This window comes from Conger conger, chromosome 16 (assembly GCF_963514075.1).
Source record: "Conger conger chromosome 16, fConCon1.1, whole genome shotgun sequence".
NCBI lineage: Eukaryota > Metazoa > Chordata > Actinopteri > Anguilliformes > Congridae > Conger > Conger conger.
This window is the reverse complement of record NC_083775.1, coordinates 3,074,427-3,099,164: the sequence shown is the minus strand read 5'-3', so window position 1 is coordinate 3,099,164 and position 24,738 is coordinate 3,074,427. Positions and strand designations below refer to the sequence as shown.

At 49.9% G+C, this 24,738-nt stretch overlaps 1 protein-coding gene across 1 annotated transcript in view; it reads right to left on the bottom strand.

The window, feature by feature from the left end:
- Positions 1-24,738, bottom strand: part of LOC133114952 (voltage-dependent T-type calcium channel subunit alpha-1I-like) — a 189,060-nt gene that overhangs the window by 46,259 nt on the left and 118,063 nt on the right. Inside the window, 10 exon segments of the mRNA XM_061224646.1 lie at positions 1,809-1,877; positions 4,018-4,141; positions 6,473-6,573; positions 8,241-8,720; positions 11,168-11,322; positions 11,769-11,859; positions 13,139-13,294; positions 13,731-13,848; positions 15,332-15,517; positions 16,901-17,052. Coding sequence (XP_061080630.1) covers positions 1,809-1,877; positions 4,018-4,141; positions 6,473-6,573; positions 8,241-8,720; positions 11,168-11,322; positions 11,769-11,859; positions 13,139-13,294; positions 13,731-13,848; positions 15,332-15,517; positions 16,901-17,052 — 1,632 coding nt within the window.

The following is a 24,738-nucleotide window of genomic DNA, read 5'->3' as shown; positions in this document are numbered from 1 at the left end:
CTGTGACAATCCCTGAGAAAGGATTCACAACTGTAGCTGAAATGTGCCTGAAGGAATATCATCACATGTATTTTCATACAGAAATCACAAATGGGTACTTGTAAGAAAGTAAATAAAATTAAATAAATACCATCCATCCATCCATCCATCCATTATCTGAACCCGCTTACCCTGAACAGGGTTGCAGGGGGGCTGGAGCCTATCCCAGCATACATTGGGCGAAAGGCAGGAATACACCCTGGACAGGTCGCCAGTCTATCGCAGGGCACACACACCATTCACTCACACACTCATACCTACAGGCAATTTAGACTCTCCAATCAGCCTAACCTGCATGTCTTTGGACTGTGGGAGGAAACCGGAGTACCCGGAGGAAACCCACACAGACACGGGGAGGACATGCAAACTCCGCACAGAGAGGCCCCGGCCGACGGGGATTCGAACCCAGGACCTCCTTGCTGTGAGGCTGCAGTGCTACCCACTGCACCATCCGTGCCGCCCTAAATAAATACCAAAGCAAAATAAAAAAATCTAGGAGGAGTGGCACGTTGGACCATATACCAACAAACTGGATTCTGGGTCCTGTGTGCTGTACAGTTAATACTATGAGTGAGACACCTAACTGCTCCTGACAAGCTTTGTGTGAATGGATGAATGAGAGGTATCAATTGTAAAGCCCTATATGAATGGGGTCCATTAACCATTTACCAATATATTCTACTGAGGCGGTCTGTGTAAACAGCTCAGCTCATAAAGACTGATGGCCAACTGTGTTTGGAAGAGGAAACTTTGTTCAACTAATATCACTGCTAAACTGCTTTACCATTCAAGGAGAGAGGGAGATGGAGAAAGAAAAACATTGTCAGAAACCGATGACATACAATTACGTCTACACAATCCCTGCTCCACAAGCTTCCGCAAGTGCACCGGTTTATGAATAAAAGACAATTTATTGCACACTGTATCCGTTATGTACTGCAGAAATGCCTATGATAGCTGTGAAATTGTGTCTGGATTGAATTTTAAGAGGAACATTCCTGGGTTGAACTTTTTTATCAACCTAGCACACAAATGCTGAAATGTTCTTGAGTTGCCACAGTCATTTGTCATTTTAACAAGTAAATGTGAACATTATGGCGCATCGAAAAGGTCCCAGACATGTACCGTAGCCACAAGGCTGCAGGCAAGTTTGTGATGATGAATCTGTGTGTGATGGTCAAATGCTGGTTCAGCCAGCTCCTGACCTTTGCGATTATTTTTCCAATTCTAAATTAGGTAACCCTATTAGAGAGCTGGGCTGTAACTTTTAGAAAAACAGCTGAAGCTACTGTAGGTTTTGAAACAGCTCAGACCAGCTCCCAGCTCAACATGGTTAGATCAGCACAAGCTACCAGCACTAGCTGGTTGACCAGCTCATACCCAGCTAGACCAGTTTATGACCAGCTTGACCAGCTGAACTTTCAAGCCGGCATAGCTGGATTATACAGCAGAGTGAAGAACAGCCCTTGGGCAAGGCATTCAACCTGAAGAGCTTTAACACATATCCAGCTGTATGCACACGTAAGCAGATCTGGGTCAAATAGTTTTCTGTGCTCGGCTGATCTTGCCTGGTGCAACCAAGAGGACCAGAAGGTGGGGTGTGCATTTTTAGAGAGTTGTTTCATTGGTTCCAAAGCTACAGAAGAGTTCAGCTGAGTGTTAAGAAAAGTAATCCAAAATGACGACGTATCTGACCCAGGTCTGAGCTTAACGGACGATATCGAATGTCATGCGGAGCGGTTATGTCTTTGCTGCCGGGAGAGTCTTGCCTTCAGAGTCATCTCTCCCACGAAGATGGCGGTGAATATGTAGTTGGAGATCGTGAGGAAGACGCGTTCCTGCGAAGGGAGAGACAGTGTCGCGTGAGTTTGCCGAGCCTCCCACCTTTCCCAGACAGCAGACCAGACCGCACTCTCGCCATGGAGACGCGCCATCAAACCACTCCTCGTTTGGCACTCCGAATTTGAGGGACTCATTTTTTTGTGTGAGGAATATTATTTTATTTTGCTTCTAAAGCAGCATTTTTTTCATGAATATCAATGAAGCCGCCCCTCTGATATTAGACGAGTTTGGCTTCATTTAGCAGCTGCTCTTATCCGCAGAGAGTTACAGTGAAGGAGACAATAAGCACATCCACCTGATTACAATGGGCTCTGGTGCCGGAGCTGGCTAACACCGCCAGAACAGCGAGGGAGGATGCACCATCACATAAACAACAGCACCAGCTACTGTAGCTCTGCTAAGATCCAAACTACAGATTCTAAATACATCCAGATCACACCAATGATATCACAACACTTTGGATGTGACTGAGGCGTGTGACAGTATATACATAAAAATAAATTGTATCTTTACCCTGCAGAAAATTCAATTTTAAACCAGTTTAAGATGGTCAGGCTGATTTAAGCTGTTTTTTTATATACACTCTTACCGCCCTGTATAGGTAGCCAGCTTCTCTACCAGCCTAACTAGCTTTGTCCAACTGGAGAACAGCTATGACCAGCTAGAATTATCAAACAAATAACTGCTTAAACCATCTTAAACCAGTTAAACCAGCTAAAACCAGCTTAGATTCCCAGTTGGTCTTAGCTTTCAGCAGGGTGTAGTTGTTGTTAGTATTATTATTAAAAACCATAAAACATTGAACCGTAGACCCACCATAACGTTATTAGTCAGAGCTGTAATGCTAGGGAGTGCGGTATGGTGTGTAACTGGTGAGTAAACTGGATGGTGTGACAGGTGAGTAAACTGGATGGTGTGACAGGTGAGTAAACTGGATGGCGTAACTGGTGTGTAAACTGGATGGTGGAACAGGAGAGTATACTGGTCTGTGTAACAGGATAGTGAACTGGATGGTGTAACAGGAGAGTATACTGGTCTGTGTAACAGGATAGTGAACTGGATGGTGTAACAGGAGAGTAAACTGGATGGTGGAACAGGAGAGTATACTGGTCTGTGTAACAGGATAGTGAACTGGATGGAGTAACAGGAGAATATACTGGTCTGTGTAACAGGAAAGTGAACTGGATGGTGTAACAGGAGAGTAAACTAGATGAGGTGTAACAGGAGAGTAAACAGCATGAGGTGTAACAGGTGTGTAAACTGGTTGGTGTAACAGGAGAGTAAACTGCATGAGGTGTAACAGGAGAGTAAACTGCATGAGGTGTAACAGGAGAGTGAACTGCATGAGGTGTAACAGGAGAGTGAACTGGTCAGTGAAACAGGAGAGTAAACTGGATTGTGTAACAGGTGTGTAACTGGATGGTGTAACAGGTGTGTAAACTAGTTGGTGTAACAGGAGAGTAAACTGCATGAGGTGTAACAGGTGTGTAAACTGGTCAGTGTAACAGGAGAGTAAACTGCATGAGGTGTAACAGGAGAGTACACTGGTCGGTGTAACAGGAGAGTAAACTGCATGAGGTGTAACAGGAGAGTAAACTGCAGGAGGTGTAACAGGAGAGTAAACTGCATGAGGTGTAACAGGAGAGTAAACTGCATGAGGTGTAACAGGAGAGTAAACTGGTCAGTGTAACAGGAGAGTAAACTCCATGAGGCGTAACAGGAGAGTAAACTGCATGAGGTATAACAGGAGAGTAAACTGCATGAGGTGTAACAGGAGAGTAAACTGCATGAGGTGTAACAGGAGAGTAAACTGCATGAGGTGTAACAGGAGAGTAAACTGGTCAGTGTAACAGGAGAGTAAACTGCATGAGGTATAACAGGAGAGTAAACTGCATGAGTTGTAACAGGAGAGTAAACTGCATGAGGTGTAACAGGAGAGTAAACTGCATGAGGTGTAACAGGAGAGTAAACTGGTCAGTATAACAGGAGAGTAAACTACATGAGGCGTAACAGGAGAGTAAACTGGTCAGTGTAACAGGAGAGTAAACTGCATGAGGTGTAACAGGAGAGTAAACTGCATGAGGCGCTGTAGTGGCAGGCTGAGCCCCTGTTGCCGGGCGGATGGGCCTGACTCACCAGGCTGCCCTGGTGGATCTTGGGCCGCTCCAGAGCCACGGTGATGCAGTTTGAGAAGATGAAAGCCAGCACCACGTAGTCAAACAGCTTGTGAGCGATGATGGACTGACAGAGCAGCCTGAACCTGAGAGAGGGAGAGAGGGAGGGAGGGAGAGGGAGAGATAGAGAGAGGGAGGGAGTGGGGGGAGAGAGAGGGAGAGAGGGGGAGAGAGGGAGTGGGGGGAGAGAGAGGGAGAGAAAGGGGAAGAGGGCGAGGGAGAAAGGGAAGAAAGAGAAAGAAAGAGAAGGAGAGAGACAGGGAGAGAGAGTGAGAGGGAGGAGGGAGAGAGGGAGGGTGAGACTCCATTCTGTTCAAGCTAATCCCAAGAGTTGTAACTTCACAGGGAAGCAGAAGGTTTGGCACGCTCAGATGGGGAATTGGACTGCACACACACACACACACACACACACACACATATACAGACTGCTAAAAACAAACACACACACACACACACACATACAGACACACTGCTAAAAACACACAGACCTCTCTCTCACACACACATGCGCACACACACACACACACACACACACACACACACACACACACACACACACACAGTCATCCTCCTACCACAATGTCAAAGCATCTGACAGACAGTAGGATTTGTGTCAGGCAGTTTAAGACATGCAGCAATATCCTTCCATAGTCAGTCAGGGGTCAGGGAACGGCATTACGATATGAACTAGCAGCCAACTTCACTGCGTGAACAGCATTAAAAAAACACTACACTGATCAATAACCCCGTTCCCCCCCAAAACATTTCAGATTGCAGAGATCTCATTCCGGCCAGGAGTCCCCGCCCACTGATAAACAGGCAGACAGTACCACTCCCGCTTTCTGGAGATGATCAATGCCCTAATGAAGACGCTCTCTAGACTGTCCCTGCGATCGATCTGTCAGGCAGCCAGGCTCTCCACTGGCCCAGCCGGGGCTCCCGATGAGCCAGCCCGGCCGGTGAAGCCAGCTCCCCGCTCCCCGCTCCCCGCTCCCCACTCCCCGCTCCCAGCTCCCAGCTCCCCGCTCCCCGCTCCCCGCTCCCCGCTCCCAGCTCCCCGCTCCCCGCTCCCCGCTCCCCACTCCCTGCTCCCAGCTCCCCGCTCCCTCCACAGTGCTTCAGACCAGCCGTACCTGTCTGAGAGGTGCTGACAGGGAGGTGTTGTGATAGAGAGGCTGAGCTTTGCCCACGAGGCTCTTGGTTTTGGCTCTGCATTCAGACAGGGACAGAAGGACGGGGCGCAGGTGTGGGGGTAGGGTGTGGGGAGGGGGTGGTGGACTCACCTGTTCTGGGGGGAGAAGAGGTAGACGGGCCTGGCCCTGCTGGCTCCATGTTCAGACAGAGACAGAAGGACGGGGCGCAGGTGTGGGGGGAGTGAGGGGGTGTAGGACTCACCTGTTCTGGGGAGAGGAAAGGTAGACAGGCCTGGCCCTGCTGGCTCCATGTTCAGACAGGGACAGAAGGATGGGGTGCAGGTGAGGGGGGAGTGAGGGGGTGCAGGACTCACCTGTTCTGGGGGGAGAAGAGGTAGACGGACCAGGCCCTGCTGGTTTCGGCTCTGCGTTCAGACAGAGACAGGAGGACCGGGCGCAGGTGAGGGGGGAGGGTATGGGGAGGGCAGGACTCACCTGTTCTGGGGGGAGAAGAGGTAGACGGGCCTGGCCTCTGCGTTCAGACAGAGACAGGAGGACCGGGCGCAGGTGAGGGGGGAGGGTATGGGGAGGGCAGGACTCACCTGTTCTGGGGGGAGAAGAGGTAGACGGACCAGGCCCTGCTGGCTCTGCGTTCAGACAGAGACAGAAGGACGGGGCGCAGGTGTGGGGGGAGGGTATGGGGAGGGCAGGACTCACCTGTTCTGGGGGGAGAAGAGGTAGACGGGCCTGGCCCTGCTGGCTCCATGTTCAGACAGAGACAGAAGGACGGGGCGCAGGTGTGGGGGGAGTGAGGGGGTGTAGGACTCACCTGTTCTGGGGAGAGGAAAGGTAGACAGGCCTGGCCCTGCTGGCTCCATGTTCAGACAGGGACAGAAGGATGGGGTGCAGGTGAGGGGGGAGTGAGGGGGTGCAGGACTCACCTGTTCTGGGGGGAGAAGAGGTAGACGGACCAGGCCCTGCTGGTTTCGGCTCTGCGTTCAGACAGAGACAGGAGGACCGGGCGCAGGTGAGGGGGGAGGGTATGGGGAGGGCAGGACTCACCTGTTCTGGGGGGAGAAGAGGTAGACGGGCCTGGCCTCTGCGTTCAGACAGAGACAGGAGGACCGGGCGCAGGTGAGGGGGGAGGGTATGGGGAGGGCAGGACTCACCTGTTCTGGGGGGAGAAGAGGTAGACGGACCAGGCCCTGCTGGCTCTGCGTTCAGACAGAGACAGAAGGACGGGGCGCAGGTGTGGGGGGAGGGTATGGGGAGGGCAGGACTCACCTGTTCTGGGGGGAGAAGAGGTAGACGGACCAGTCCCCCCGAGCCTCACACCACTCGGGCCGGTACACCTCCATCATCTTCTGCACCCTGAAGCAGAGGCTCTGGGAAGGGGCAGGCAGGGAGACTCGTCAGTGTGTTGTGCAGGTACATCATGTGCAGGCACCCCCGGACACCAGCGTGTCAACGCCAAGGCTTAATCAGCCGATCATGTGGCAGTGACTACACGCTTAAAAGCATGCAGACACGCCTGTAATTATGTGGCCATCATGTGTATTAAAACTCATCACCGGTTCATTACTTTGCTGACGAATCACTGTTTCTCCCATTTATCCTCGTAGATAGTTCAGTCGACCATTTTATCTAATATTACAAAGATAATGATTTGATCTTGAGAGGTTAAAAACAGGAACGCTGCCCAAATCTAGATGAAGCAAAGCTAGTTTCTCAGTCCCCTTTGTGGTTGGCATTGACAGAACTTAATAAAACATCCCTCGACAACCTCGATAAGAAAGAGAGCCAGTTCACTGCAAACACAGATTACACAACTATATCTTCAATAACCTTTGGAAATCACTGATTGCAGGTATATCGGCTTGTGGTACTCTATAGCAAAAACATATTAAAAAGTAAATACAGTATATATGGCAACAACAAAGTTAAAAGACCAAACCTTTACCTAATTCACTGCAGGTAAAATGAAAGTGACAATGTATGGTTCATTAACTACAGATAAAATGGAAGAGCAAATCTATGGTCACCTCGTAGGAACCGGTAAAATGGACCATCGTGAAAATCTATGGACGCCTCATTAACAGCAGGAAAAATGGTGGAGCAAATCATGCTGTTTATCATAAGAAACAAAACTAATAAGATCTCACTCAGGGCACGATGAAACCAAACCCCTTCATTTTACACCTTAAAAAGTGAGCTATTAATGGATTAAGGGAAAATATGTGCACTTTAAGGCTTTTTAAGTGGGGGGATTTGTCCTTTAACAACTTTACATAAATAATTTTTACATAAATCTAATTAATGTTAAGGGGTAAAGTATACATAATACCTTAATTAAAACATAGCAGGGTTTTTCCATAATTGAGACTAAATGTTAAATGGTTGGCATTTATATAGCCCCTGTATCTAATGCGCAGTATAATTGATTCACCCATTCACACAAACACTCACACACCAACGGCATTTGGCTGCCATGCAAGGCGCCGACCAGCTCGTCAAGAGTTAGTTAGTTAGGTGTCTTGCTCAGGGACACTTCAACACACCCACCAGGGCGGAATCGAACCGGCAACCCTCCGACTGCCAGACGACTGCTCTTACCGCCTGAGCCAATGTCGCAAAAATAAGGAGTATTATTTTTTATTTTTTATTTTTATTTTTTCTAATAAATTTGGTAGCCAATTGTACCTCGTCTGATTCAATTAGTATTAGATGCACCGCCCGTACCCCATCCCTCGGCGGCCCGAAGGAGAATGACACGCCTTCTTCAAGCCGTCTCGTCTCGTGCCCGTTGCCGTGATTCCGAGGCACCCGACGTGCTTATTGTACGGCGATCTACTAACCCTGCCAGGTCCCTCCCCCTGGAGCAGCGAGCCAATTATGCTGCTCCACGTGAGCTGGCCAAACTTGGCTTTTGGCAGGACCGAGAATCGAACCCCGGTCCCCGGTGTGCAACTGCAGGGTATTATTTTTAAGGGTATTGCACGCTTTCAGGGGCAAATGAAGTGGGGAATTAGGCGCATTGGGGGCTGGGACTCACATAGTCCACCTCCTCCTCCAGGTCCTCGCGCTCCTTGCGGGTGTTGAGCTGGGGGAAGACCTCCCCCAGGAGGGACGGCTGGGGCGTGTGGGTCTTCCCGTTGCAGTCCTGGTGCTCGCCCGCCCCGCCCAGGCTCTTCTTGCGGGGCAGAGCATGCGGGGGGGGCCCCGGGACCTGCAGCAGCTCGGGGAGCTCCAGGGAGAGGGCCCGGCGGTCCCGGCGGGGGGCGAAGTGCCGGGGCAGCAGCGGGGGCGGGGGCAGGGGCAGGGGCAGGGGCAGGGGCAGCGGGGGAGGTGAGAGGAGTGACTCGTGCTCGCCCGGGTTCGAGTGCGTGCTACGGGCCCTCAGGCTGCCCCCCCCCACCCCGGTGCCCAGGCCCCGGGGCGCTCTGCTCAGGCTGTTCCAGCTGGACCTCCGGCTCCACTCCGTCTGGATGGGAGGGCGCCCCCAGCCCTGGTACACGGAACTGCGCCCGGGGCACTGAAACACGAGACGGCACATCTGCTGACGGTTTCAGGGTTGTTACAATACATTACATTACATTACATTACATTACAGTAATGGCATTTGGCAGACGCTCCTATCCAGACCGACATACAACAAAGAGCAAAGTGAAAACCCATAACCAGGAACAAGTGCACTGAAAGACCCTGGAGGGGAGTATAATTTAAATGGCAGTATAAGGATATAAGGACTAGGGCCTATTCGATTGTCAACTTTCTTATTTTTTATGATGAGATGACGTATCTGTCGATGAGTTCAGGGTTGTTCTGTATGCATAGTTAAGAATGTATGTAACGTTGATAAACAAAACGTGTGTCATCCTGTAAGAACGAGAGGCACTGAAACAGGAGAGGACACATCTGCTGATGAGTTCAGGGTTGTTCCATTATATTACATTACATTACAGGCATTTAGCAGACGCTCTTATTCAGAGCGACAAACAATGAAGTGCAAATCGAACACAGGGACAAGTGCGATGAGGACCTTAGAGGAAAGCACGGTTTCCGAGTCCTAGCGTGACCATACAGATACAATTTGAACCCTTGAATAATACATCAACTAATCAACGAGCATACCACGGTAGGCAGCTAGAATACCCAGAGTACAACAATAACTATACATAAGTGCTATTATAATCTATGGCATACACAAGGCTAACCATGGTGGTGAGGTAGGGAGGGAAAAGTGCAGCCTGAAGAGATGAGTCTTCAGTCTGCATTTGAAAGTGGTCAGAGACTCTGCTGTTCTGACATCCACAGGAAAGTCGTTCCACCACCGTGGGGCCAGAACAGACAGCAGTCGTGACCGAGAAGTGCAGGTGCGGCGAGGGAGTGGCTCTGTATGCATAGTTAAGAATGTACGTAATGTAGATAAACAAAACCTGTGTCATCCTGTAAGAAAGAGATCGGCCCTCACAGATAAGATGGACATGTGGATCAAGGCCGAGTGTGTTTAAGCCAGGCCATACGATCAGTGTGTGGAAGGCTGTACTGCAGACTCGTTTTTTTTTACATTACATTACATTAATGGCATTTGGCAGACGCTCTTATCCAGAGCGACGTACAGCTGATTAGACGAAGCAGGCGACAATCCTCCCCTGGAGCAATGCAGGGTTAAGGGCCTTGCTCAAGGGCGGATCTTACTGTGGAGACACCGGGGATCGAACCACCGACCCTGTGTGTCCCAGTCATTTACCTTAACCACTACGCTACAGGCCGCCCCGTGTTTCAGTATTCTTCCCGCTGGACCGGCGTGACATTAAATAAACTTTTACTTCTCTCTGGTAAAGTGTTTGCAGACTTCCTGCATTGTCCCGACTGCGATTCCACCGAGAGAAGCCGGGGTCCCAAGGCTGTGAACGAGTCCTAGACCCCGTATCAAGTTTGAAGAAAGAAGGAGCTCTAATTAAGCCTTTAATATGCACGCCCGTGACTACAGGACGTGTTAATTCTTAAGGATTCTATTAAAAGAACACGGCGTCAAAGAGGCTTACTGCTGTCACAGTGTGACACCACATTAATTCCTTAATTTATTAAACGTATTTTACAACTGAGACTTGAAACTGAAACTATGACAACTAGCAGGGCTACGGCGTGACGGTGGCTAGCTTGGAAAGGCAGATTTCACGGTGACAACGACATCGAGACAACGACGACACAGCAGCTTTCTGAAGCCCCGGGTCTCTCCGGAACCTGCACAATGCCGGTCATCCAAGAAGACTGCAGCAGCCATTAAACTAGTGTATCTGCAGAAAATATCCTCTTTCCCGGTTATCCTGGAGAAAAATTTACTGCTGTCCAAGTGGAGTTGGGAATCTAAGAGCCTAAAAGATTCCTGTGGTTCCCGCCCACCACGTGCCCCTTTAACTTTTGTTAGTTAGATAACTTTATAGATGCCCGCTAGCAAGGTAGCTATGGCGAAGGCTACCAATGCAGCAAGCAATATTGTGAATCACAGCATGCAGCTAATGTTAGCTAGCTAGGTGGACACACTTGCAAACCAAGGCAGATAAAGTGAAGGCTAAAATATGAGCAAGGGAGTGAGCAGTTCTGAATTTACAGTAGGCCATTAACGTTAGCTAGCTTTCTTGGGGGCCAGACTCACCTCCATGTGAGTTCTCAAACTACCGAATCACAACACACCTTGGTCCTCCTTTCACCGACTTTTACAAAACATATTTACCGATGATCCCCATTTCATTGCTGCGGGCTGCCTTGTTCAGTACCTGATTCTATGCACTTCTGTATCCTTTTATAATACAGTAAATGTATTGTTGTTATGCACTCAGGGTTTTAAGCAATGTTTGTGTGTTGGGATTGACGCGTGCCTTCTAGGCCGGGTCAGTGCGTTGTAAACGAGAATCTGTTCTCAGCCACTTTTACCAGGTTAAACAAAGGTGAAGTAAAGTAAATAAAGAGACTCACCATAGCCCGCTGCTCCACGCTAGCACCCAGAGAGATCACACTGCTCTTCCTCGGCTCCAGAGCCAGGGCCAGCCGTTCCCCTGGATACCCCTTAGTGTTGGAGGCCGGGGGTATGTCCAGGTGGCCGTTCGGGGTCAGGGTGCAGATCTTTGGATCTGACAGACAGGGGGGGGGGGGAAGAGTTACTCTCCGTCCAGATGAAACGGAATCCATTTTGTTTTCCGTGGGCCGGAATGTGAAAATTTGGATTTTGAGTTTGATTGCAATTTGATCCACTGTGTTTACTCAAACTACTGTTTGTACATGTGCACTATTTGCTTTTGTTGGAGAGCACCGTATGTCATGTCATGTGGGAAATCGTTTTACAAACAAGCGTGGAAAGCTGTTAGATGCTAAAATATGCACACTTCTACCTAACATTTCAATAGTATGGGTTAACGGAATCAGTACGGAAAATGGCAAATGGCTGGCATTTATCGAAAACACAAATCGAAAGCTCCAGGATAACACGAAAAAACACTGAAAATATGCACAAGGGCCTTTAGGACAGCCGTCTCGAGCAGCGATCGGGGGAAACGTGGACCTGAGTACGGAGCTCTACCTGAGAGGGTCAGCGGGTCTCTCTGCTTCTCGCTCTCCTCAAAGTTTATCGAGGACCTGTCATCGTCGGAGTAAGATCGATTGGCGTCCCCCTGTCGCAGGTACGGGGCGAGGGAGAGAGGAACGGGAAATGAGACGGAAGACTCCTCACGGAGAACGAGGTCACGGTGAGTCATCAGAAAAAGAAAATGACTTCAGACCGAGGTCACCACAGATGCAACTATCATCTAAAGTAAATGCCGGAATTTAATTTGACTGCATATGCAGAACCCGTTGAGACCTAGGGTGATTTTGATGTTTTTTCATTGTTTTACAGATCAAACCAGTTTACCTAATAGAGAACCCCTCACACAACCTCTTGTTCATTCACAAGACCTGTCCCTATCAGACAATATCAAGCATATGTCATGACATGATTTAATTTAATTTAATTGGTGAGTCCGATTATGTGCAAAATAAATAATTTTCACTTGATACTAAATATGTTTACTTGAGTATAGGAATCAAAAAGTTCAAGTATATCATCATATCATCCTACATTACAAGAATAGGTTGTATGGAGTAACCATATCATCAAGCCATGTCAATAGGATATGACCTTGCTTCATAATATATAGATACATCAGCAGAGTGCCTGGCATAAATATGTTGAAATAGAACTGAAAGGGTCAAAAATAAAATAGTTTTCTTTTTTTGATGATACAGCTTTCAATGTCGCTCAATTCAACATATTTCAGAGTCGCAAATCTCCCCTGCATTTCCTGACCTTGACTGAGAGAAAAAAGGGAAGTTCAGCCCAGTCCACATCAAACAGCCGACTGGAGACAAGATGAAACGAGATGGCGCGGTTTGAGAACGCTTTTTGAAGTCTTAGTCCAGTTATAGAATGTCTGCTCTTGTCGGCTAGCGTTTCCGAAACTGACCAAGTCAAGTCTCGTCTCAAGTTGGCTGTTTGTTGGCTTTAGAACATACGGCAACGTAAATAGATGACACATATTATTTGAACCAATCATCAAGCACTTCACTAGAAGAACAGCCAGTAGTGTCAGACACTATTTAAGAAGCTAGATTATATTAGCTAGCTAATGTTATGTTGCTCAACAAACACGGTACCAAACAATAAACATAGACAATACATGTTAATGTTACCTAGCTATAGTGTGGATGTCCTAATTTTTACTCAGACATTCTGAAATTTTAATATGGACTTTCTGAGCTTTCTCCTGTCTTGTCTCCTCTTCGTGTCAAGTCGACTGTTTGATGTAGACGGGGCTTTATGCAGCAGGTAGAGGAGAAAGCTTGCGGCTGGGATTACGGCTGAGGTACAGAGCGAGTTTCTCTGGAGCGGAGACCTGTGGTCAGGCAGCTCACCTCCGCCTGGAAGCCTTCCACCAAGATGGCCACCAGCAGGTTGAACAGGACGTAGTTTCCGAAGGTCATGAGGGCCACGAAGTACAGAGCAGCCAGGGGGGAGGTGGAGGCCATGCCGTTATACAGAACCACGTTCCAGTCCTCCTGGGTTAGTATCTACACACACACACACACACACACACATACACTGTTATACAGAACCACGTTCCAGTCCTCCTGGGTTAGTATCTACACACACACACACACACACACCGTTATACAGAACCACGTTCCAGTCCTCCTGGGTTAGTATCTACACACACACACACACACACACACACCATTATACAGAACCACGTTCCAGTCCTCCTGAGTTAGTATCTATGCACACACAAACACACACACACACACACATACACTGTTATACAGAACCATGTTCCAGTCCTCCTGAGTTAGTATCTACACACACACACACACACACCGTTATACAGAACCACATCCCAGTTTTCCTGAGTTATAATACACACACACGCACACACGCACACACACACACACACACGCACACACACACACACACACACACACACACACGCACACATGCAGACACACACACCTGAAACACAGTGACGATGGCCCACAGCAGGGAGTCGAAGTTCTTTCTGTCGGGGACAGTGTCTCCAGCCTCCGTCTTCAGGCTGAACTTACAGCCGAAGATGTGCATTCCCAGGATACTGTGTCCACAGAGAGAGAGAGATTTTATTTAACACAATAATTTATTTCCTTTATCTAAGTTACTTTTTTTTTTAATTTTATGCATTGGCAATGCTCAGTTATGACAATAAAACACTGAGAGAGAGAGAGACAGCGATAGAGAGAGAGAGAGAGAGAGAGACAGGGATAGAGAGAGAGAGAGAGAGAGAGAGAGATAAGGATAGAGAGAGAGCAAGAGAGAGCAAGAGAGACAGGGATAGAAATATAGAAGGATGAAGGGCGGAACAGGAGGTGAAGGAAATAATTACAATAATAAGCGTCTAGAAGAGGCCTAATTCATCTAAATTTACAATTCATCGAGTGAAACTGACCATGGGCAATGGACACTGAAAATATCTCTGCACAGAGAGTACAGTAATGAAAGACTCGCAGCCAAGAAACTGGTGGTTTGGAGAGGAATGGAGCACTCAGAACACGTCCCTTTAAGGGCACATAAACCTCAGCTGCATCTCAGCTCAAGGACGCGACCTCTGTCCGTAGAGAGAGGAGTTTAAGTCACTCAGGGTGTGTGTGAGGTATGAAGACAAATACCGGGACTCTACCAGTGCTGCAGGCCCCACCCCGGATCCATCCATCTCAATGCGCTCAAACGCGCTAATTCAACTGCAGCTGCAGGAGCAGGCTACGAGCGCAGTGCATTCTGGGAGTCCGTGTGGTGACTGCAGGCTCTCCATCAGTCTGACTGATTGGGCAACACAGTCCGCTACGGATAAAGCGCATGATCTCAGGCCTGCTGTAGCACACTGTGCTCATCCACGCTCAGCATATACCAGGGGGGAAGCGAGGTCAGCGGGTTTAAAACAATGTTCCGCATTTAAATGAAGTTTGTAATTATCCCGTACGCGGCTCTGGGAGTTAGAGCACCATTCCTCATGGACCTGTCAGGGAATTAGCTGGGCCGGAACTACGTTTGCTGCTGTCTTTCGCCAAGTAATCAAGTTCCAACATGAAATGGAGCATCACTGATGATGGTTTGATCGATGCTTTCAGGCGATACTTCCAGGGCCTTCCAGATGTGCATTCAAGACACTGAACATTTGACACTGAACATTTGTGGCAAACAACGTTTGCAGGTACAACAGTCGGTACAGCTGTTGCACGATTTAAAATGAACATTACATTTAGTTTGCCACCAACGCCTTTTTAATACAAAGGGTCGCAACTTAGGTCTACCAATGCCAGCTAGTTGATTCGTTGCTGACCTGTGATTTATTTTTGAAGGTAAGAACAAATACTACGTTGATTGAAGTGCATTATAACAGCCAAATTGTTCTCTCCCCAGTTTCCCCATCAACTGGCTTTTCAAACTGTCAGCTAACATGAAAAAAGTTTGAACACTGCTGAATGTTGGCTAACGTTCTTGAACGGTACAGACAGAAGGTTTCCAGGTGGAAGGTCACAGCTACAGCCGCCCTGTCGGTGCCCTACGGTCCCCGGCGTCACCTGAAGATGAAGATGAAGAGCATCAGGAGCATGCAGAAGGTGGCCACGTTGTCCATGGTCTTCATCAGCACCACCAGCTGCCGGCGCAGGGCCGGCATGAAGCGCACCAGCTTGATCACGCGAAGCAGCCGGAACGTTCTGAGCACCGACAGCCCACCGTCAGACTGCCCGATGATCTCACACACACTGAGAGAGAGGGAGGGAGGGAGGGAGGGGAGGAGGGAGAGGGGAGAGAGGAGGGGGAGGGGAGGAGGGAGAGGAGGGGGGTGAGAGAGACAGAGAGGGGGGGAGGGAGAGAGAGAGAGAGGAGGGGGGTGAGAGAGAGAGGGGGGGAGGGAGAGGGGAGAGAAGGGGAGGGAGAGAGAGAGGGGGAGGGAGGAGGGAGAGGAGGGGGGTGAGAGAGATAGAGAAGGGGGGAGGGAGAGGGGGGTGAGAGAGACAGAGGGGGGGGAGGGGAGGAGGGAGAGGGGAGAGAGGAGGGGGGTGAGAGAGAGAGGGGGGGGGAGGAGGGAGAGTAGGGGGGTGAGAGAGAGAGGGGGAGGGAGGAGGGGGGTGAGAGAGACAGAGAGGGGGGGAGGGAGAGGGGGGAGAGAGACAGAGAGAGAGAGAGGAGGGAGAGAGAGAGAGAGAGGAGGGGAGTGAGAGAGAGAGGGGGGGAGGGAGAGGGGGGAGAGAGGGGGAGGGAGAACGAGGGGCAGAGTAAGGAGGGGGGAGATAGAGAGGGGGCGAGAGAGGGAGGGAAAGAGGGAGGGAGAGGGAGGGGGAGGGACAGAGAGAGGGAGGGAGGGAGGGAGGGATAGAGAGCGAGAGAGAAGGATAGCGAGAGAGGGGGGAAGGAGAGGAAAAGAAAAGAGAGAGAGAGACGGGACCCAAATACAAATTTACTGTAGGAGAAACCACACTGCAACACAATATGACACACAATGACACAGGAATAGTAATCAGTGCTTCAAGCAGGTTTGAGCTATAAATGGCCTATTACAGCATCAGAAGGTCACTCAACAAATCAAAGCCTGCAATTAAAATATCCCTTAAAATATTCAGTAGTATAACTCAACCCATTCTGAGATACACTCGAGAGAGAGAGAGAGAGAGAGAGAGAGAGAGAGAGATAGGATATACTTTATTGATTTATTATTAAGACTCAGGCACATAGAGACTGGTGTAATAAGATAAAATGTACTTTACTGAACCCCGTGGGGTAATGTGTCCTCTGCACTTGACCCGGGACCCGTTTTCCATGGCAATGGCACAATTGCGGTCAAACTACGGTTGCAGTCAATATTCTTTTCCCCACAGGAAAATGTAGTATTTTATTTCTTCATCTAATACCCCCCCATGGGGGGGGGGGAGTTATTGTGTTAAGCCACTAATGTAATGTAATGTAATGTAATGTTACGAGGGCAATACAGCAGTAGTTTGCGGACTAATCAGGGACAGATTGCGTCACTTACTGCAGTCTATGTAACCAGCATTCTCTCGTCACAATGTCCCAAAACCCTGTCCCCTGACCCCTGAACCCCCGACCCCCGACCCCCGACCCCCGACCCCCGACCCCGGGTCCCAGACCTGATGATGACGATGATGCCATCGAAGATGTTGTAGGGGTTGCGCAGGTAGCTGAAGAAGCCGAAGGCGGTGAGCTTCAGGATCATCTCCAGGGTGAACATGCTGGTGAACACGATGTTGCTGATCTCCAGGACATTGGTCAGCTCGTCTGGCTGAACGCAGAGAGAGAGGGAGAGAGAGAGGGAGGATGAGAGAAGGAGAGAGAGAGGGGAGGGAGAGGGAGAGAGAGAGGGGGGAAAGGGAGAGAGGGAGAAAGGGGGGAAGAGAGAGTGGGAGAGAGAGGGACGGAGAGAGAGAGAAAGCGTTAGCCATGGCTCAATGAGAGTGGGAGAGAGGGAGGAAAGAGAAAGAGTGAGGGGGGAGAGAGAGAGGTGGAAAGAGAGGGAGGATGAGAGAGGGAGAGAGATAAATTATCCAATGTACTTTATTCACTGTCCTTCATAATACATCATAGATGCTTTGTGATCTGGAATATCACATTGCTGCCAGTATTACAGGTATTTGGCAGGAGCGTGAGTATGTTGTATCTGATTTTGTATCCGGATAGTTTGATTATTTGCTTATTGTAATTTGTTGATGTTTTTGTAAATGTGCACAACCGATGTTTTGGCAAAACAAGTGCAGGGAGGGAAGGAGAGAGAGACAGTGGGAGAGAGAGAGAGAGAGAGAGAGAGAGAGAAACATGGAAAAACACAACACAACAAATAACACAATAAATAATACAAGAACAGTGGCAACACAACAGAAATATCCATAGAAACAGATGAAAACAGAAGAACTAGGAGGGGTGCCCAAATCCAGGCGCTTGTCTGTGACTCTAAGCGTAGTCGTAGTGGTCTTGCAGCGTGTGTCACTGTTTACACGATTTGTACATGCTTTAGTGATGCTCTGCAGGCTGTCCCGTTAATAAAACATCGCTGAATTATTGAACTGAGCTGAACAGAACAGAGAGCGCAAAAATGCACTGTTTAAAACACCATCCTGCTTTATGACTGAGGACACTTCCTCAGTCTCACTGGAACACTGTTTAAAACACAATAATAAGAGACACAGTCTCACTGAAACACTGTTTAAAACACAATAATAAGAGACACAGTCTCACTGAAACACTGTTTAAAACACAATAATAAGAGACACAGTCTCACTGAAACACTGTTTAAAACACAATAATAAGAGACACAGTCTCACTGAAACACTGTTTAAAACACAATAATAAGAGACACAGTCTCACTGAAACACTGTTTAAAACACAATAATAAGAGACACAGTCTCACTGAAACACTGTTTAAAACACAATAATAAGAGACACAGTCTCACTGAAACACTGTTTAAAACGCTATCATAAGAGACACAGTCTCACTGAAACACTGTTTAAAACGCTATCATAAGAGACACAGTCTCACTGAAACACTGTTTAAAACACAATAATAAGAGACACAGTCTCACTGAAACACTGTTTAAAACGCTATCATAAGAGACACAGTCTCACTGAAACACTGTTTAAAACGCTATCATAAGAGACACAGTCTCACTGAAACACTGTTTAAAACACAATAGTAAGAGACACAGTCTCACTGAAACACTGTTTAAAACGCTATCATAAGAGACACAGTCTCACTGAAACACTGTTTAAAACGCTATCATAAGAGACACAGTCTCACTGAAACACTGTTTAAAACGCTATCATAAGAGACAGTGTCATTGAAACACTGTTTAAAACACAATAATAAGAGACACAGTCTCACTGAAACACTGTTTAAAACGCTATCATAAGAGACACAGTCTCACTGAAACACTGTTTAAAACGCTATCATAAGAGACACAGTCTCACTGAAACACTGTTTAAAACGCTATCATAAGAGACACAGTCAGAAAAACAACATGAACTGATCCTGCTTTGTGACAGAGACTGAGACAGAGATACAGTCTGTGTCGGTCTTGGGGGGAGGTGGGGAGGTGGGGATGGCGACAGAGGCATGGAGCAGGGCCGGGGGGGGAGGTGGGGATGGAGACAGAGGCAGGGCCGGGGGTGGGGGGGTGGGGGATGGAGAGGACTTTGACTGAGCTGAGCTGGAGAGGACCGTGCTCGCTGAGAGACCGAGGGTTTGAACTGCGGAACAATAACAGCAGCGCAGGGAGAGAGAGCGGGGAGGCCATTTCAGCACAGCGAGGAGAGCGCTCTGCCCTCTCCTCCTCTCGTTCCTCCAGCCTTCCCTTTGTCTGGCGATCAGGCCTTTCCGTCTCTCGCCGGTCGATAGCCCTCCATCGACCCGCTTCCGAGCTAAATAAATAAATAGCGGGCCCCGGTTTGTGTCTGGAATCTTCCGGCAGCGTCGGGAGAGGTCGGCGGTAAAAAGCGGCGGGGTGTCGGCCCGTCCGTCAGGCGCGCCTAATGGCCGACTCGCGCGCGGACAAACACGCATCGAACCGCCGTCCGTCTGACCGACCGAGCGGCTTCGCCCCAACCTCCCGCCCTCTCCCGCCCCGCCCTGTCTGGGGCCGGGGGGGCACGGCAGAACCCCCTCTGAGGCTGCGGGTTCCATTCCTGGGTGGCTTAATGCCACTGTGACGTTACGTTAAAGGCATTTGGCATACGCTCTTATCCAGAGCGACATAGAGTTGATTAGGCTAAGCAGGAGACAATCCTCCCCTGGAGCAATGCAGGGTTAAGGGCCTTGCTCAAGGGCCCAACGGCTGTGCGGATCGTATTGTGGCTACACTGGGATTCGAACCACCGACCTTGCGGGTCCCAGTCATGTGCCTTAACCACTACGCTACTGGAAACCCTGGAGGAAAGTACAAACTCCTCGCATGATAGATACAACTTGAACCCTTGAAGGTTGGCAGCATGACATAATATGTATCATAAAAAGAATATTAATTTGTTCTGTAGCTGATGTTTTTATTCAAACTTACAGGGGGTGACTTACAGTTGATTAGACTAGGCAGGTACAATCCCTCCTGGACATGGGAGTTCAGGGCCTTGCTCAAGGGCCCAACAGCTGTGCGGATCTTATTGTGGCTACACCGGGGCTTGTACCACCAACCTTCTGGGTCCCAGTCATGCACCTCAGGCGTTAGACTACAGGCTGCCCCTGCACCCCGGCGTGAGGTGCTTATCTCTATAAACAGACTGTGGATTAGATTAGATCTTTGCAATTATATAAGGCTTTTCTCACACTCAAAGCGCTTTATAGTGACGAGGGGGAAACTCGCCTCAACCACCGCCGATGAGCAGCGCCCACCTGGGGGATCCACGGCCGCCATTTTGCACCGTGGCACAGAACAATGTAAAAAATGTAAAAAAAAGTCACGTCAACAGGGGAGCTCCTTGCTCCTCGTCAAAACTATAATGTTTATTACTCTCACGGACCCCTTTCTGTTTGGAAGAGTATCACAGCCAAAGCTCCCCTCCCCAGCAGAATAATACTCTCATTAGCCTGTGTATTGTTTTAAAGATGGGGTGCAACGGCAGCCATTTTGCGCCAGAACATTCATCAGCTGCGGTGGAGTGGGCAAAATATTTTTTTAAATTCTTTAAAAAAAAAATGTTTTATCCCATCCTGTGCCAGTCATGCTGGATAAGAGTGTCTGCAAAATGTGTGAAAGTGTAAGATGTAGAAGCGCATATTTTCATGAGTGACACTTCCCCTGACGTCGTGCTTCATCACTTTGCACTGTCACTCAGACTGTCAGAGCGAGGCTCTCTGAACGCGTCAACGTTGAGCCATCAAAGCTGTGGTTACGACCGCGAGAACGTAATTCATCTCATCCTCCTGCAACCGCACCCCCCATCCCCACCCCCCCGGGCTGGCCCAGCTGGGAGCCCCGGGTGCGAGCTTCACCTGTTTCCATGGAGCCCGTTTGTTTATTTTAAACAGGGCCGTCTGGCGGCCGAAACGGAAGCAAGACAGGAAGAGAAACCAGAGGGGGCGGAACGCACGCGGACGGTGGGAGTGGAGGCCTCTCTCTCTCCTCTCTCTCCCCTCTCTCTCTCCCTCCTCTCTCTCCTCCTCTCTCTCCTCCTCTCTCTCCCTCCTCTCTCTCCCCCTCTCTCTCCCCTCTCTCTCCCTCTCTCTCTCCTCCTCTCTCTCCTCCTCTCTCTCCTCTCTCTCTCCCTCCTCTCTCTCCCCTCTCTCTCCTCCTCTCTCTCCTCCTCTCTCTCCCTCCTCTCTCTCCCCCTCTCTCTCCCCTCTCTCTCCCTCTCTCTCCTCCTCTCTCTCCTCCTCTCTCTCTCCCTCCTCTCTCTCCCCTCTCTCTCTCCCTCCTCTCTCTCCTCCTCTCTCTCCCCTCTCTCCCCTCTCTCTCTGCCTCCTCTCTCTCCTCCTCTCTCTCCCCCTCTCTCTCTCCCTCCTCTCTCTCCCCCTCTCTCTCCCCTCTCTCTCCCTCTCTCTCCCTCTCTCTCTCTCCCCCCTCTCTCTCCCGCCTCTCTCTCTCTCTACCCCTCTTTCTCCCTCTTTCTCCCTCTCTCTCTCCCTCTCTCTATCTCTCTCTCCCTCCTCTCTCCCTCTCTCTCTCCCCCCCTCTCTCTCCCTCCTCTCTCACTCTCTCTCCCCCTCTTTCTCTCTCTCTCTCCCTCCTCTCTCTCTCTGCCTCTCTCTATCTCTCTCTCTTTCTATCTCACCTCCTCTCTCTCTCCCTCCACCCCCTCCCCTATTCTCTCTTTTATATATAGTCTTCAGAGACAGAACAGAATTCTCTGCAGACAGCAGTGCAGTCAGGGGAAAGAAAGCAGCACAGATAGAGAGAGAGAGAGAGAGAGAGATACACTTGGTGGTAGGAAAAGAGTGAGCATTGCTGGGCTGAATGGCCTGTTACCTTGCCTCGCCATTACCCTAAGTTATGGAGTCTCCTGACACACACCTCTCGATAGGGAAATAAAGAGATGTGTGTATAGATAAGCATATGTTTATATACGCGTATGTTTAAACAAGAACAAACAGTAGATACATGATTGGGTAACAGAATTGTATTTGCCGTGCCATCAAAACTCAATTTAAATGTGTGAGAGGAGGAGAAGGGGAGAGAGATGGAGAAAGGGAGAGAGGGAGAGGGGAGATAGAGAGAGAGAGGGAGGGAGAGAGAGAGAGTGGGAGGGAGAGGGTGTCAGGGTTGGAGGTAGTACTGATGGTGGCCACCAGGGGGGCTTATTACTTTCACCTGGTGGTCGTTAGTACCTACTTGATGTCTACCTCCGGAAGGTATTTAAAGCCCTCATTTCCCCTCAGTCTCCGCTTTGGTGTCCACTGTTCGCTCTGGCTCAAAGCTGGTAAAGCACACGGTAGACTCGGTAACCAAATGAGTCAGGTATCGTGCTGGTGGGGTTTCGTTTCTCTATTTAAAGAAAAAGGTAAGGAAGGCGCTCAGCTCGTTAGTGCAGTGTGCACAAGCAGACGCCTTCCTAAAGGTTCTTTGGTTCTTTGTTTCGTTTTGTTTTCGGCTCGTGTGAGTCCGTGGGTGAGGGACGTTGTCCCCGGTATTTTGTATTTTGGTTTGTGTGTTTTTTCGGAGCTGCGACTCCTGAGTCTTTATTTTCGTTAGCCCAGTCTTTTATACTGGGTTGTACTTTTATTTTGGGTTTTCCCCGGTCCGGGCTGTAGTGCTAGCCTTTACGCACTCATTTTTCGTTTGTGATTTTCGCCCTGGTTTTGGAGGGTAGTTTTTATTTCCTGAGCCGTTATTTGGGGCTCTTTCTTTTATTTGTGCGGAGTTGTCTCCGTGTACAGTGCTGTCTCCTCTACCCCCCCGGGGTCTTAGTGGCGGGCTCGTTTGTGGGTCCGCTTACAAGGGGTCACCCCCTTAGTCGCACCTGGCTCTCCGCACCTCCTCAACCTCACAGAACACCAAAGCCACCATGGAGAGGCCAGCGACTAGTGTGGGAGGGGATTCTCCTCTGGAGGCGGTTGTAGCCGCCCAGCAGGCTGCTCTGGTTAGGCAGGAGCAGGAATTATTGATGTTGCGTGCACAACAAACTGCCACTGCCGAGCAGCAAACCAGGGTATTTCAACGGCAGGATGAGATACTAACTAGGTTAGACCAACAGCAGGAGGTATTGTTCGGACTCGCCGAGACGTTCCGGCAATTAGCCAGCGAGTTTCGGTCTTCTCCAACACCCGCACCCATCTCTGACACCTCCCAATCGTCCCTTCCCCCCCAAGTAACCACTCCTACTTACCAACCCATTACACCGGTGGTTAGGGAGCCCAAGCTCCAGCTCCCTTTACGGTATGGTGGCGAGGCAGGGAAATGTAGGGGGTTCCTCTCCCAGTGCCTCATTTTTTTTAAATCTCAACCCTCACGTTTTACCACGGAGGATGCTCGGGTAGCGTTCATTCTATCGCTGTTGACGGGGACGGCTCTGGCCTGGGCAGACCCGCTGATTCGTGGTCAGGCTCCCCTCATGAATGACTCCCAGCTCCTAATGCAGGAGATGACGCGTGTCTTTGACCACGACATCACGGGTAGAGAGGCGGCATCTCGGTTAACATGGATAAAGCAGGGTGCCCGGAGTGTTGCCGAGTTTTCTGTTGAGTTTCAGGCTCTGGCAGGTGAGACGGGGTGGGCAGACGACCCGCTCATAACCTTGTTCACTAGCGCGTTATCTGACCCAGTCCGGGATGCCCTGGCCACCATGGAGCCACCGGGGAGTTTAGGCGCGCTAATATCCGCGGCTATCCGCATTGACAACCGGGTTCGTGAACGGGCGAGGGAGAGAGCGGGCAAGGGAGGTCAGTTCAACTGGCCTATTCCGTCCTCTCCAGGCAAGGCTGTCAGTACGGTGGGGGGACAAGACACACACACGGGGGAGGAACCTATGCAGGTGGACAGCGCTAATCTGGTGCGCCCTAAGAAACGTCCCTGGAAAGAGGGATTGTGTTTCTTTTGTAGGCGGCCTGGGCACCTAGTTAGAAACTGCCCCGACCTGAAGGGAAGCGCAGTCCCACTAGTGGAGCGAAAGGCACTAGTGGGACTGGTGAGAGGTATCAGCTTTCGCACGTTTCTCCCCATCAACTTGACGTGGAAGGGGGGTGGAGTTAGGGCAGACGCCTTTATTGATTCCGGGGCAGTTGACAATTTTATCGACCGACAGTGGGCGAAACACCACAGACTGCCGGTTCGGTCGTTGCCACAGCCCCAATCCATCACGGCGCTGGACGGTCGTCCGTTGGGGTCCGGGGTTGTGCGTCAGATGACTGAGCGGGTGGTAATGCGGATTCCGTTTCTGGGGCACCGGGAGCGCATTTATTTTTTTTTGGTGGAGTCTCCGGCGTACCCGATTGTACTAGGTCACGTGTGGTTAATAAAACATCAACCCCAAATAAACTGGGGAGACCGGAGCAATCCGGTGTCCCGGTGGGGCCCGCAGTGCGCTAATCACTCTGAGCAGACGCACACTCCCGCAGCTCCACCCGTAGAGACCGATATAGACTCCGAGGGGGACGAGGGGGAGGCTAGGGAGTTCCCCAGCGTTCAGGCTAGTCCTCAGGTATCGGATGAGCAGGCGGAGAGTCTGGAATGGGACTCCGTCTGTGACTGGAGTCCCCCCGTGGACGAGGGGGAGGTCAGTGACGTCACCGACTGGGACTCTGAGAGATCCGTGCAGGGCTCTGACAGTGGAGATGAGGGGCGGATGATAGGGGCGATTGCGTTTCCCCGCCCGCAGAACGTTCCCAGGGAATATAGGGAGGTAGCGGAGGTGTTTAGCAAACAGCGAGCCACTACGTTACCACCGCACCGACCCTATGACTGTGCCATTGAGCTATTCCCTGGAACATCTCCACCTAGGGGGTCGTTGTATTCGTTGTCGGCACCGGAGAGCAAAGCTATGAACGAATACA